The sequence below is a fragment of the Aureococcus anophagefferens genome, assembly GCF_000186865.1.
Source record: "Aureococcus anophagefferens unplaced genomic scaffold AURANscaffold_1, whole genome shotgun sequence".
NCBI classification, from domain to species: domain Eukaryota; class Pelagophyceae; order Pelagomonadales; family Pelagomonadaceae; genus Aureococcus; species Aureococcus anophagefferens.
In genome coordinates, this window is record NW_008705561.1 from 536285 (window position 1) to 549948 (window position 13664).

A 13664-nucleotide genomic window follows, 5' to 3' on the forward strand; every position below is an offset into this window, starting at 1 on the left:
CGTCGCCGCGCGGCGTCGACGGCGCGTCCCGCGACCGCGGCCGGCCCGCGGCGGCGCCCAAGCCCGCGCGGGGCGGCAAGCGCGGCGCGGGCCGCGGCGCGCCGCCGCCGGCCTACGCGGACCCCTACGTCGACGAGGCGCTCCGGACGCAGGTCGAGTACTACTTCTCCGTGTCGAACTTGTGCAAGGACGTCTACCTGCGGACCAACTGCATGGACGGCGAGGGCTACGTGGACCTCGACCACGTCTGCGCCTTCGGCCGCGTCCGCGCCATCTGCGGCGACAAGGCGACCGTCCGCCGCGCCGTCGAGGGCAGCGACAAGCTCGACGTGAGGCTCCTCAAGGACGACCGGGGCGGCCGCGCCTGGAAGGTCCGGACCAACGACCACCCCGAGCGCTGGTGCCTCGCGAGCCCCGCGGGCGCCGGCGCCGCGCGGCCACCCTAGTCTGGGACGTCGCCCGCCCTCGTCCGCGCCCTCCCCCCCGGCAAAAAAAAAACACCCCCTCGCATCCCCCCCACCGGCGCTTCGCGCCCGGCGGCCGGCGTGCACTGACGCCGCCGGTCACCGGCTGCTCTAACCGCCGCATCTTCATACGAGCTTACCCGTCGCGTCCGCGAGTTAGCGCCCGCCCACGAGGGCGTCGACGACGTCCGCGGACCGGCACGTCGCGACGGCCCCGTCCTCCTCGACGTACATCTCCACCTCGTCGTCGTCGTCGTCGTCGTCGTCGTCGTAGCGCGCCGCCGTCGACTGCCCGACGGCCTCGACGTAGAGGTCGCCCAAATCCACGCGCGCCTCGACCTTCTGCTTCTTGCGGTCGCTGACGGTGACCGCGCCGCGGAGCGTCGACTCGACGGCGTCGCGGTAGGCCCGCGCCCGGGGCCGCACGGCGTCGAGATCCGCGAACTGGCCGCGGCCGTCGCCGTCGCCCTCGTCGTCCGAGTCCGAGAGCAGGAGCGGCGCGTCGTCGGGCGGCTCGGTGGCCCGCGTCGCGATCGAGTCCTGGGTGCCGCGGCCGTCGCTGAAGCCCGACGCGCGGTCGAAGGGGCAGGGCCCGGCGGCCTGGCCGGGCAGGATCCCAAAGGTCGGGCGGTCCTCGTCCTCGAAGCGGGACACGACGGAGCCCAGGCTGCCGCGGTCCGGCGACGCGGGCCGCGGGCGCAGGAACGACGCCGGCGGCTTCGTCGGCGCGGGCGCCTCGTCGCTCTTCGGCGCCGCGGGCGACGGCGGCGGCGGCGGCGCGCCGAGGCCCGCGCGCAGCTGGAGCGCCCCGCAGATGGCGCTCGCCTCGTGATCCGGCTCGGGCTCCTGCTTTTCCAAAAGGCTCGCGAAGAACTGGCGGTTCGGGCACGACCGGGGCACGGCGAGCATGGTCAGCGCGTCCTCGTCGTCGTCGTCGAGGACGCGCGCCGGGCAGGACTGGGGCTGCGTCAGGGGCACGCCGTCGGCGTCCGTCGGCGGCCAGTAGTCGACGGGCCCCGGCCGCCGCGACTCGTACGTATTGCGCGGCGGGCGCGTCGGCGCGCCCCGGGGCCGCGTCGGCGCCCGGCCCTCGCGGTAGAGGATGGCCTCGAGCTGGTCGCGCACGTCCGCCGGCTTGACCGCCGCGTCGTCCGCGGGCGGCGCCGCGGCGGGCTCCTCGTCGCGGTCCGCGAGCGCGGCCTCGGCGGCGGACGCCATCTCGAGGTTGCTCGGCGCGGAGAAGCGCCGCAGCCTGCTCGGCGGCGTCACGCGCGTCGCCGCGGCCTCCGGCGCCGCGCGCTCGCCCTTCCACTCGCTCGCCTGGCGCCGGAAGTCCGCGGCGTAGGACTGGCGCGCCTCGAGGATCCGCCGCGCGGCGTCGGAGACGTCGAGGTGCTGCGTCGACGAGCGCCGCGCGCGGGCGACGGTCTTCGGTTGGGCCTTGGCCTTCTTCTTCGGCGGGGGCTTGGCCTCGGCGAAGGCCTCGGCGGCCTTGAGGGGCGGGAAGGCCGCGGGGGCCACGGCGAGGCCCAGGTCCTTCAGGAGCTTCACGTCGTCGCGGCCCATGTCCTCGCCCAGGGCCTCCTGCGCGGCCTTTTTCATCTCCGACGACTCGGGCGCCGACATGCGCCGCCGCCGGAGCCGCGACTCCATGTTCAAAGGCAACACTTGTGTTCCGGATTGGGGCGACGTGGGGCAGCTTTAGATCTGCTTTTTGCCGAGCGGCAATATAGCGGCAATAAAGCGGCACTTTAACCTTGCTGCAGTCGCCTTGGCAGCCCCACGATGGCCGCCTTGGCATGCGGCCCCAAGCCCTACGAGGCGCAGGTGATCCTGCGCGTGGACCGCGCGGGCGTCTTCCTCTACGCGGACCTCGAGCGCTCCAAGGAGGTCTGCACGCTGACGCGGAGCACGGCCTGCCGGCGCCTCGAGAGCGGCGTCGACGCCCAGGGCCGCGCCAAGGTGCGCGTCGAGGCCCTCGACGGCGTGGCCTTCCCGACGGGCTGGGGCCGCGCCGAGTACTTCTCCCAGTGCGCGGCGACGACGGACCGGCCCTTCGACTGGGAGCCGGACCCGGAGCCGCGCGCCGTCGACGAGGGCGACGCGGCCGCGCCGCGCGTGCCGGCCGCGGCCCTCGACGAGGCCTGCCTCCTCGCGGCCATCGGGCCGGAGGACGTCGTCGTCGACGTCGCCTGCGGCGACGGCCGCGTCGCCGCCTGGGCCGTGGCGCGCTTCGGCGCGCGGGCCGCGTGGGGTCTCGAGAGCGACGCGGCGCGGTACCTCGACGCGCGCGACAACGTCGCCGCCCGGGGCCTCGGCGACCGCGTCACGATCCTCCGCGCCGACGCCGCCGCCGCCGACGCGGACCGGGACGACGTCCGCGCGGCCCTCGCGGCCGCGACGGTCCTCGTCGTCGCGATCGAGCCCGGCGCCGCGGACGCGTGGGAGCCGCTCCTCTGGGACCACCTCAAGCGCCGCGACGGCGCCAAGGTGCGCGCCCTCTGCCTCGGCGCGCGGCCGCCCGACGCCTACGTCGCCGCCAAGTGCAAGCGCCTCAAGCACCCCTACGAGGCCCTCGACGTCGACGCGTTCCTCCTCACGCGCGACTCGAGGCCCCGGCGGCGCGCGGTCAAGGCGGTTCCGGCGGGCGCGGGCCGCGTGCGGATGGTTAGCTCCTAGGGAGGTTGCGCGTCGGCGGGTCCGTGAGCACGTCGATGCCGCGCCGGCGGTACTCGGCTGTGAGGAGCTTCAAATGCCGCCGCGTCATATTGCTTGAGTCAAATTTCTTCCTCTCGAAGACGAGCCGAAGGTAGCGCGCAGCTTCGAGGAAGCCGTCCTCCCCGGTGCAGCTGTCGGCATCGTGAGTTTTCAAGTAATGTAGCGCGTCCTCGTTATACGGCATTTGGCCATTGTCACGAAAGCCCGCGATGAGGAAATGCGCCATATCCGCCTGAGCCTCAGGACGTCCAGCGTCGGCTGCAATTTTCATGTATTTCAGCGCGTTTGCAGAGAGAGATGATTCACCCGATTCCACGCGTTCGTCCCACATGCACGCCAATTGCCAAGCCGAGGCGCTATGTCCCAGGCTGGCGCCGAGCTCCCAAAGCTCCTCAGCCCGTTCCGTCGACTTTTCAATACCATGATCGCCAGCTTCGTACCATACACCAAGGAGTAGCCTGGCTTCAGCGTTTCCCTTATCGACATGGCTTTGCAGTCGCGCTACCAACTCATCGTCGGATTTGGCAGCGGGCATTTTACAAACAGGACAGGGGAAATCACGTCTGATTAGCGGGTAGACGGGGATCTTCATGTCTGAGTAATTATCGAAGCAATGCTTGCAACACGTTTTCAAACAACACACGCGTAGGCTTTCGGCCCAAGCAGGAAGGTCCCGGCAGCACAATTCGCATCGCTGGGCCGCCGCCGCCGCCGCGCCGCGCGCTTTGCAGAGCCCGTCCGACCAACGCGCGTCGCGCCACGCCTTCGAAGCCCGGCCGGCGCGCGCTAAATCCTTCATTGGCAGCGCGAGAAACACATCCGTGAGTACGACGTGAGGGAGCTTCTGGATAGAAATACCAGCCGTGCCTCGGCGCCGCAAAGCAGCAAAGACGGCCTCCGCGTCATCGACTTGCGCGGACGCGGCGTCGGCCAGCGCTTGTTTGGCGTAAGCCGTCTTTTGCGCGTCGTCAGCCACCACCTGGGCGTCGTCCGCCGCGCGCAGGAGAGGTCCCAGCCTCGTTTCAGCAGCGCATAGCTCGTCGAACAGCACACACCCAAACCTTTGGCTGGTGATCACCCGATTAGCCCTCGATGGGCCTCAAAGCGGCGCGTAGGCCGCGGTAGCCGAAGGGAAAACGGCCCCGGCCGCGGCGCATGTACCCCACGAGGGCGCGGAGCCGTTCCAACCGTTCGTGATGGCGACTTCGCGGCTCCAAACGGTCGCGTGACAGCGGCCGCGGCCCACGCTCTCAGAGGCCCGAGTGCGGACTCGTCGGAAACGCTGCTTCTGGCTCGTTTGGGGCGTGCGCGGGTCCTTAGTGATGGTGTAAGAGATTCCGCGTGCTTGGTTCGATGCGTGCGGGCCCAAAACGTGACTGCGCGCGCGGCCGAAGCTCGGCGCCGACGACATTCCCGACGCGTTGACCGCGGGCATCCGGAGCGCCACACGTGCGAGGCGCTGGTCACATCCCTCCGGTGGGTCATATACTCGGTCCGGAAGCGTCGTGTGACCTCGGAAAACGTGTTGAAGTCGTGGATCGCGGACCCCATACACTGCAGCCCTACCGAATGATCTCTGCCGCTGCGATTCTCGTCACCAACGTCCACGGCGACGAGCCCGAGCACACCATCGTCGTCGTATGAGATCTACGTGGCCTCCGGCTAGAAATTTCTAGCGACAACGACATTTTTGACCCGTTCGCGAATCTGGTGCTCGAGCGCGTACAGCCTCATCTCGGGCGGAGCACCTACCTCTTAATCCGAGCTTCTAGTGGGCGCCTCTCGGTCGAGCTTCGACGCCGGTACTCTGGCGCCTCTAGGGACGAAGAGACGCGGTGCGGGCTCGGGTTTCGGGTCGCGAAGACACCGTAGAGTGCCAGACGGTGTTTTGAAAAAAATATTTACGCCACGCCTGCGTCGCAGGTGACCGGGCCACCGCCGGAAAGCCCGCGGCGTCGCAAAGCCATGTACTTGGAGCGTTGATAACGAAAAAGTCCGCGGGTACAGACGCGGACGGCGACCGCGCGCCGCGCGCGAACGTGTCGGTTTAGGACCGCCTCCGTCGACGTACGACTTCGACGCCGCAAAGAAGCACGTCGGGTCCAGCGCTGATGAGTGCTCCACGGCCCTCGCCCATCGATAGGATGAGCTCGGAGCCCATATCCTCGCACCGCCGCCCCCATGGGCGCCGCGTAGCCGCCGTCGAGCGGTTGCGCGCGTGTGCGCCGAGCACGACGTTCGCGTCCGCCGAGCGTTGCAGGTCGTCCGCGCCCGCGAGGAGTCATTCCCGATCGCTTCGTGGAGATGTTTGGCCGCAAAATCGATCAAGTCCGGGGGCACGGACCGCGGCCCCCGCGCGCCGGCCGCCGCAGAGCGGCGCCCGAAACCGCCGCCGAAACGGGTTCTGGGGTCATGAACGGCGATGTGGCGTATTTGACGTGATCTGTTGGGCCACGGCTCACCCATAGTGATAGACGAGCTGCACGAGCCACTTCGCCGACGGGAACTCGCGCAGATCTAGCCGCGGTCCGCGCCTCGAACGTGTCGTCGGGACCCGTCTTCGGCCCCGCGCCGCACCACGACCACGGCCTCGGCCGACGCAGTTGAGCGCGCGCCGCATCTATGCGCAACATGGACGGACCGCCGCGACGGTTTACGGACCCGCGGCGACCTCCGGACGCGTCCAGCGCCGCCCGCTGCTCGACCGCTCCCGCAGGCGGTTTCCGAGGCCGTGTGCGTCGTCGCGCGCACGCCGTTTCCAGCGCTCAAAAGTGGCACGCGACCGCGCAGGGACTAGTAGACGCAAACGGAAGCGGCGCGGGGGTCACAGGCGGCCTCATACGGCCTGTGGCGCGGCGCGAAGGCCGTATTGAGGCTAATCGTCCGAGAGGTTTGGGTGTGCAGCATAATGCGCGCCGAGTCGAACGAGCCAAACTTTCCCCCTCGTTGAAGGCGACAAACCGGCGGGCAGCCGATGCTGTGCGCTTGAAAAACGCCCGCCGTCGTCCAGCGACGCTGCCCGACGCGCAGCGACCATGCCCCAGGAGACGGAGAGCACGCGGTCGCTGCGCCGCGGCGACAAGCGGGCCGAGTACACGCGGCCCGGCGTGTCCGAGGAGGAGATCGACGAGATCCGCCAGGCGTTCTGGATGATGGACACGCAGGACGGGAAGCGCGACGAGCGCGGTTTCATCGACCCCAACGACCTCATGGAGGCGATGAACTCGCTGGGCATCGACTGGAACAAGAGCGAGCTCTACCAGACGCTGTCCGAGGTCGACCACGACAACAGCGGCAACATCGGCCTCGAGGAGTTCATCAACCTGACGACGGCGCTCATCACGGAGCAGGACCTGAGCCGGTCCGGCGAGCCGAGCACCTTCGACCTGCTCTTCAAGAAGTTCGACCAGCGCGGCGACGACTACATCAATTTGGACAGCCTCCGGCTCGTCTGCCGCGAGCTCGGCGAAACCCTCGGCTCGGGCAGCGAGCAGAGCGACGAGCAGCTCAAGGACATGCTCCGCTTCGCGAAGCACGACGAGGGCGCCGCGGGCGGCGGCCCGCTCCAGGTCACGAAGCAGGAGCTCTGGGACTGCCTCTCGAGGACGCGCCTCATGAAGTAGGTAAAGTGTGACCCTGACATTGAACGATGGCGCCGCCTGGAGGAGGGTCGGGACGACGGCACCCCAGACGGCGCCCCGCGAAGTTACCTCGGCCGCGGCGCGAAGCGGAGGCCCCGGCCCGCGCGCGCGTCCCGCGCGGCGCCGCCGACGGCCGCCGCGTGGCGCCGCCTCCGGAGCCCGTCCTGCGCGCGCTTGCGCGCGGCCGCGTCCTTGGCTGCGAGCCCGCGCACGGGGGGCGCCTTGGCGCCGAGGCGCCCCGCCGCGCCGGGCTTCCTGCGCCGGATCTCGCGGAGCGCCGCCTGGCGCGACGCGATCGAGGTCCGCGCGGCCGCGGCGGCCTTGGCGACGGTGGCGTTCGACGACCGGAGCTTCTCGTCCTCGGCCCGCCGGTCGTCGCGCGCCCGGCGCGCGGCGGCGGCGGCGGCGAGGCCGAGGCAGCCGTAGGGCGGGTTCTTCTCCGGCGTCGCGCTCGCCTTGCGCAATTTCCGCTCGAGGTCGCACGCCTCGCGCAGCAGCGCGCCGACGGCGTCGTCGCCGGCCGCGGGCAGCCGCGGCGCGTAGTGCGCCGCCGCCGCCGCGTTCGACTCGAAGTCGCGCAGGACGAGGTCGTCGAGCTCGTCCGGGTCCCGCGACACGTCGAAGGCCTGGACCGCGATGAGCTCCGCGCCGCGCGTGTCGCCCCGGCCCTTGAGCGACGAGTTGAAGTGGGCGATGACCTTGAGGTTCGTCGCCGTGTCGACGACCATTCGCTGCGTGTCGATCATGGCCGCGAAGAGGTGGGCCCGCGGCGCGAACGTGCCGTTCTCGCGCGCGAAGATCGCGGAGAAGTCGCGGCCCGCGCAGGGCCCCGCCGCGCGCGCGCGCGCGGCCGCCGAGTCCTTCGTGACCTCGTATTTGCGCTGCGCGCCGATGGGCGCCGTGAAGGGCGGCGCGCGGCTCCGCGACAGCGCGACGAGCGTCGGCGCGACGTCGTGGAGGTAGACGTGCGCCTTCGCGCCGCCGGCGACGAGGGGCCCGCAGCCGTGGACGAGCAGGGGCACCTTGTTCGAGTGCTCGTAGAGATTCTGCTTGCCGATGAGGCCGTGGCGCCCGTCGAGGGCGATGCCGTGGTCCGACGTGACCACGAGGATCCGGTCCGGCCGCGAGGCCGCGTCGAGCGCGCCGACGGCCGCGTCGACGGACGCGACGAGGCCGCCGTAGAGGCGGCGCCGCGCCTCGAGGTCCGCGGCCCGGCGCGGGAAGGGCAGCAGCAGCTCGTCGCGGCTGCCGACGAGCGCCTCGGCCGCGCCCGGCGCGGACGGCGCCGCGGCGTCGACGTCCGCGCGCAGCGCGTCCGCGGCGACGACCCGCGACACGCGCGGCAGGGAGAAGACGTGGCGGTCGCGGACGCTCGCCGGCGGCCCCGCGGTGGCGTCGGCCACGTCGCGGTCCAGCGGCTCGAGGGGGTCGTGCGGCGCGGTCAACGCGACGTAGAGGAAGCCCGTGAGCCGGGATCGCCGCCACCGCGCGAGCTCGCGCGCGCCCGCCTCGGCGAAGAGCGCCGACGAGTGGCACCGCGGCAGGTACCGGGACCGCGGCGTGCAGGCGCGCAGCACCGCGGCTTCCTGGCCGACCTTCTTGAACTTGGAGGCGCGGAACTTCTTGCCTGCGTGGACATCGACCGCCGGTTCGGGACGTCCCGACCAAACTTTGAAATTCTCGATCTCGGTCACATCGAAGTCGATTCGGCTGATTTTTAGACGAATCGATCGCTCTCGTCGAGTTCTCGAAGCACAGCCGAAGAGTTTGTGTTGAACCTTTCGAATACGCGCACATTGAAGTCGGGTTGAAGATTTGAGTCCCACGCGAATTCTCGCCCGGGTCGACGTCGACGAGCGGCAGGGGCCCGAAGCTCTCGTTGCTGGCCTTGGCCCGGGCGAAGTGCGTCGACCCCATGGGCCGGAAGAGGACGGCGCGGCCGTACTCGAAGCCGTGGTTGTAGGAGTTGACGTCCGCGTGCCACTTGCCGACGGCCGTCGTCGCGTAGCCGGCGAGGCGCAGCTTCTCCGGCAGGCTCACGTGGCGCGTGAAGGTCGGCACGGCGCGCACGGACCCGAAGTTGTAGGCGTCGAAGACGGCGCGGCCCGTGAGCAGCGCGGCGCGCGACGGCGCGCAGACGCCGAGGCGGTCGCTGCCGGAGATCCGCGCGTTCTCGAGGAACGCGCCCGTCGCCTCCAGCGCGTCGAGGTGCGGCGTGACCGCGCTCCGCCAGCCGGGACCGCTCAGGTCGTCGGCGACGACGAGGATGATCTCGCGCGCGCCGGCGGCGGGCGCCGGCTTGTCGGGGTCGATCATCGTCAAGAGGTTCATCTTCTTCGTGCCGTTGCCCTTGAGCTTCGAGACGTACCTGTGCACCGGCGGCGCCGCGGCGCCGGCGCCGGCGACGCTTAACGCTGCGAGGATTGCGCGCATCGGCGCTAGGCGACCGAGGCAGCCCGACGCGTCACCATTGCGCGATGGAGTATCAATTCGCATGCTACTTGCAGGGCATCATCAGCGATTACCCCCGGCGAGGCATTCGAAGCCGGCCAATCCCTCGATCGAGTTTCGCGCCTCGCACTCACCTCGTCCGAAGCTGCGTCGCGACTGCAGCTGCGGCGTCCCACGAGCCACAACAGCATCCGCCACACGCGCCGCGCGACCGCTAGCGTCGCTCTCGCGAAAGACAGCGCCGCGAAACGCACGCGAGCGCGCGCAGTTCAAATCCGAAGCGCCTGACCGCCGAAGCGCGACAAACATGGCATCGCGCGGGCGCATCCGCTCGCTCGAGATCGAGAACTTCAAGTCCTTCGGCGGCAAGAACGTGATCGCCTTCCGCGGCTTCACGAGCGTCGTCGGCCCGAACGGCGCGGGCAAGTCGAACCTCATGGACGCGGTGTCGTTCGTGCTCGGCATCCACTCGCGGCACCTGCGGTCGAGCAAGCTCATCGAGCTGCTCCACAAGGGCCCCGGCGCGTCGCGGGGCTCGCGGCGCGCGACGGTCGCGCTGACCTACGAGCGGCCGAGCGCGGACCCGATCGTCTTCTCGCGCACGATCTCGCCCGTCGGCGTCGGCGCGCCGCCGCGTCCCGCGATCGCGCCGCGCCCCCGACGCGCGCCCCGCCCCCCCCGCGCCGCGCGCCGCGCGCCGCTCCCCGAAAAAACGTCGCCCGCGCGCGCGCGCGCGCGCGCGATCGTCGCGGAATTCCGCGACGCGGCAGGCGCGTACCGGCTCGACGGCGCGGAGGTGACGCGGGAGGCCTACGAGGAGACGCTCAAGGGCATCGGCGTGCTCGTCAAGGCGCGGAACTTCCTCGTCTTCCAGGGCGACGTCGAGTCGCTCGCGTCGAAGTCGAGCGGCGAGCTCACGGCGCTCTTCGAGCAGATCTCCGGGAGCGAGGACTTCAAGGCCGAGTACGACACCCTTAAAGCGGCCAAGGACGCCGCCGAGGAGGCGTCCATCGTCGCGTTCCAGTCCAAGAAGGGCCTCGCGGCCCAGCGGCGCGCGGTCAAGGGCCAGCGCGACGAGGCGGACAAGTACGCGGGCCTCGACCGCGAGCTCGGCCGCGCCAAGGTCGACTACTTCCTCTGGCAGATCCGCCACGCGCGGGACCGCATGGCCGAGACGGGCGCCGCCGTCGCCGCCGCCGGCGAGGACCTCGCGGCCGCGGAGGCCGCGGAGGCGGACGCCGCGCGGCGCGCGACGGAACGGACGCGCGGCGCCCAGGCCGCTCAAAAAGCGCTCGCGGCCGCCGAGGCGAAGCGCGCGGCCTCGCGGAGCGCGCTGCGCGGCGACGTCGCGCCCCAGGTCGTCGCCGCGCGCGCGGCCGTCGCCGCGCTCGAGGCGGACCTCGGCACCGACGCGGCGCACGGACGCGGCCCGGGCCGACCGCGACGCCGCCAAGCGCGAGGCCGCCCGCCTCGCGACCGCGGAGGCGACGCTCGAGGCCACGCGCGTCGCGGCGGCGAACGCGCTGCGCGAGTGCCGCGACGCGCTGCCCGGCGGCCGCGGCGCGGCCAAGGAGGCGGAGCGCGCCGAGCGCGTCGCGACGCTCCAGCGCCTCTTCCGCGGCGTTTTGGGCCGCTTCGTCGACGTCTGCCGGCCGGCGCAGCGCAAGTACAACGTCGCCGTCGCCGTCGCCGCGGGCAAGTTCAACGAGGCCATCGTCGTCGAGACGCGCCAGTGCGCCGTCGACTGCATCCGCTACCTGCGCGACGCGCGCCTCGGCAGCGCCCTCTTCCTGCCGCTGGACGGCATCGACCCGCCGCGCGCGGACGAGCGGCTCCGGAGCCTGGGGCCGGGCTACCACCTCGCCGTCGACGTCGTCCAGTGCGACGCGGCCGTCGCCAAGGCCGTCGCCTACGCCGTCGGCGCCACGGTGGTCTGCGACGACCTCGACGGCGCGCGCCGGCTCTGCTACGGGCCCGACGCCGACGGCCGGCCGCCGGTGAAGGCCGTGACCCTGAAGGGCGCGCAGATCGCCAAGTCGGGCACGATCACGGGCGGCGCGTACGGCTCCGGCGCGCCGGGCCTCAGCGACCGCGCGCCGGGCAAGGCCTGGCGCGCGAGCGACGCCGTGGCGCTGGAGGCGAAGGCGACGGAGGCCGCGGCCGCCGCGCGCGAGTCGCGCGACGCGCGCGCGGAGGTCGAGGCGAAGCTGCCCGAGCTCCAGGCCGCGGTGGCCAAGCTCGAGGCGACGGCCAAGTGGGCCGCCAAGGACGCCGACAAGGCCGCGGCCGCCAAGAAGGAGGCCCTCGCCCGCGAGAAGTCCCTCGCGGGCGCCGCGAAGCCGGTCGCGAAAGACGCGAAGGCGGCCGCGGCCCGGGCCGCCGCGTCCCGGGACGCGCACGCGCGGCTCCGGGCCGCGAAGCGCGCCGTCGAGGACCGCGTCTACGCCGGCTTCGCCGAGAAGCACGACGTCGACGTCGAGTCCCTCCTCGGCGACGCGGGCGGGTCCGCGGCGGCGGCGGCGCGCGACGACGAGGCCGCGCTCGCGCGGCTCCGCGCGCGCGCGGCGACGCTCCGCGCGGCCTACGACTACGAGGCGTCGCGCGACCTCGCCGGCCGCGCGGCGGCCGTCGAGGACAAGCTCCGGGACGGGCGGAAGAAGCTCAAGGGCCTGAAGAAGGACGCGGCCAAGGTCGAGAAGGCGCAGAGCTCCGCGGAGCGGGGCCTCGGCGGCCTCGACGGCGAGGTCGCCGACGCCCGGGCCGCCTACGAGGCGGCCCAGGCCGAGCTCGGCGACCTCCGCGCGGAGCGGAGCGCCGCCGGCGCCGACCGCGCGGCTGCGCGGCGGGCCATCGACGCGGGCGAATCGGCGCTCGACAAGCTCCGGTCGTCGCTCGCGGAGATCGTGCGCAAGGCCAAGGTCGAGCACGTGCTCCTGCCGGTCCGCGACGCCGAGAACGAGGCCCCCGGGTCCGCGCCCCACGCGACGGGCGTCGCCGAGGCCGACGCCGTCGACGCGTCGCGCCTCGACGGCGACGACGACGGCGACGCGGGCCGCCACGAGGACCGCCAGAGGGCGCGCTGGGCGCGCTGCGAGGCGCTCCAGCGCGAGTTGGATGCTTTAGCGCCGAACATGAAGGCCGGCGACCAGTTCGACGACGTGTCGGACAAGCTGCGCGTCGCGGACGGCGCGCTGAACCGGTCGCGCGACGCCGCGCGCGACGCGGCCGCGGCCTTCGAGCGCGTCAAGAAGGACCGGCGCGACGCGTTCCTCGCCTGCTTCGACGTCGTCTCCAAGGCCCTCGCGTCCTTCTACGCCGACATCACGAAGTCGCTGCGCCACCCGAACGGCGGCGCCGCGTCGCTCCACGTGCTCGACGCCGACGAGCCCTACCTCGGCGGCGTCTCCTTCCACGCGACGCCGCCGTCGAAGCGCTTCTGCGAGATCTCGCAGCTCAGCGGCGGCGAGCGCACGCTCGCGTCCCTCGCGCTCCTCTTCGCGGTCCACGGCTACCACCCCGCGCCGTTCCGTGTGGAAATCAAATCTTCAACTCGACTTCAATGTGCGCGTATGCGACCGTTTCGACGCAACTTGTTCTGATCTCCGTAGAGAACTCGACGAGAGCGATCGATCCGTCCAAAAATCAGCCGAATCGACTTCGATTTGACCGAGCTGGACGCCCTCGGCCGCGCCCGCGGGCGACCCGACGGCCTCGCTCGCGGGCGACCCGACGGTCGCGCCCGCGGCCATGGCCATGGGCACGCCCGCGGGCACGCCCGCGGCGGACCCGACGGCCGCGCGCACGTCCATGCCCTTGGACGACTTCGATGTGACCGATTTCGACGGTTTCGACGCGATTCCTTCCCTGTGCTTCGAGAACTCGCCGAGAGCAATCGATTCATCCAAAAATCAGCCGAATCGACTTCGATGTGACCGAGCTCGAGGATTTCAAAGTTTGGTCAGGACCACCCAAACCAGTGGTTGAATTCGGCACAGGCCCCCTTCATGATCATGGACGAGGTCGACGCGGCGCTGGACAACGTCAACGTCGCCAAGCTCGCCAACTTCATCAAGCACCAGGCGAAAGGGCTCCAGATCATCGCCGTGTCCCTCAAGGACCAGTTCTACACGGAGGCCGAGGCCCTCGTCGGCGTCGCGAAGGACCTCTCCGCGGCGAGCTCGAAGCCCTTCTGCCTCGACCTCGCCAAGTACCAGCAGGTCGCGGCCTAGGGGCGCGCGCACAAGGCGCCGCCCCCCCCATGTTGTTGTTGTAACACAAGCGCAAGCGACATCTTAAGCGCCGCGGAGATGGCGCCGGCCCTTCTTGGCGTCCGCGGCGTCGTCCTTGGCCGCGTCCTCGGCGTCGGCGGCGTCGTCCTTGGCCGCGGCGT

At 71.5% G+C, this 13664-nt stretch overlaps 4 protein-coding genes across 4 annotated transcripts; 3 read left to right on the top strand and 1 right to left on the bottom strand.

Annotated features, from left to right (window-relative positions):
- Window positions 1-2249: 2249 nt before the first annotated feature.
- AURANDRAFT_60501 (hypothetical protein) lies at window positions 2250-3143 on the top strand (the record flags this gene model as incomplete). Its single annotated transcript, XM_009033984.1, has 1 exon — window positions 2250-3143. The coding sequence occupies one exon, from the start codon at window positions 2250-2252 to the stop codon at window positions 3141-3143; it is 894 nt and encodes a 297-aa protein (XP_009032232.1).
- A 3074-nt stretch (window positions 3144-6217) lies between these two features.
- AURANDRAFT_19034 (hypothetical protein) lies at window positions 6218-6805 on the top strand (the record flags this gene model as incomplete). Its single annotated transcript, XM_009033985.1, has 1 exon — window positions 6218-6805. The coding sequence occupies one exon, from the start codon at window positions 6218-6220 to the stop codon at window positions 6803-6805; it is 588 nt and encodes a 195-aa protein (XP_009032233.1).
- An 83-nt stretch (window positions 6806-6888) lies between these two features.
- On the bottom strand, window positions 6889-8740 carry AURANDRAFT_60502 (hypothetical protein; the record flags this gene model as incomplete). Its single annotated transcript, XM_009034512.1, has 2 exons — window positions 6889-8450; window positions 8650-8740. The coding sequence occupies 2 exons, from the start codon at window positions 8738-8740 to the stop codon at window positions 6889-6891; spliced, it is 1653 nt and encodes a 550-aa protein (XP_009032760.1).
- An 841-nt stretch (window positions 8741-9581) lies between these two features.
- AURANDRAFT_70503 (hypothetical protein) lies at window positions 9582-13560 on the top strand (the record flags this gene model as incomplete). Its single annotated transcript, XM_009033986.1, has 5 exons — window positions 9582-9909; window positions 10045-10631; window positions 10759-12797; window positions 12946-13102; window positions 13270-13560. The coding sequence occupies 5 exons, from the start codon at window positions 9582-9584 to the stop codon at window positions 13501-13503; spliced, it is 3345 nt and encodes a 1114-aa protein (XP_009032234.1).
- Window positions 13561-13664: the final 104 nt, after the last annotated feature.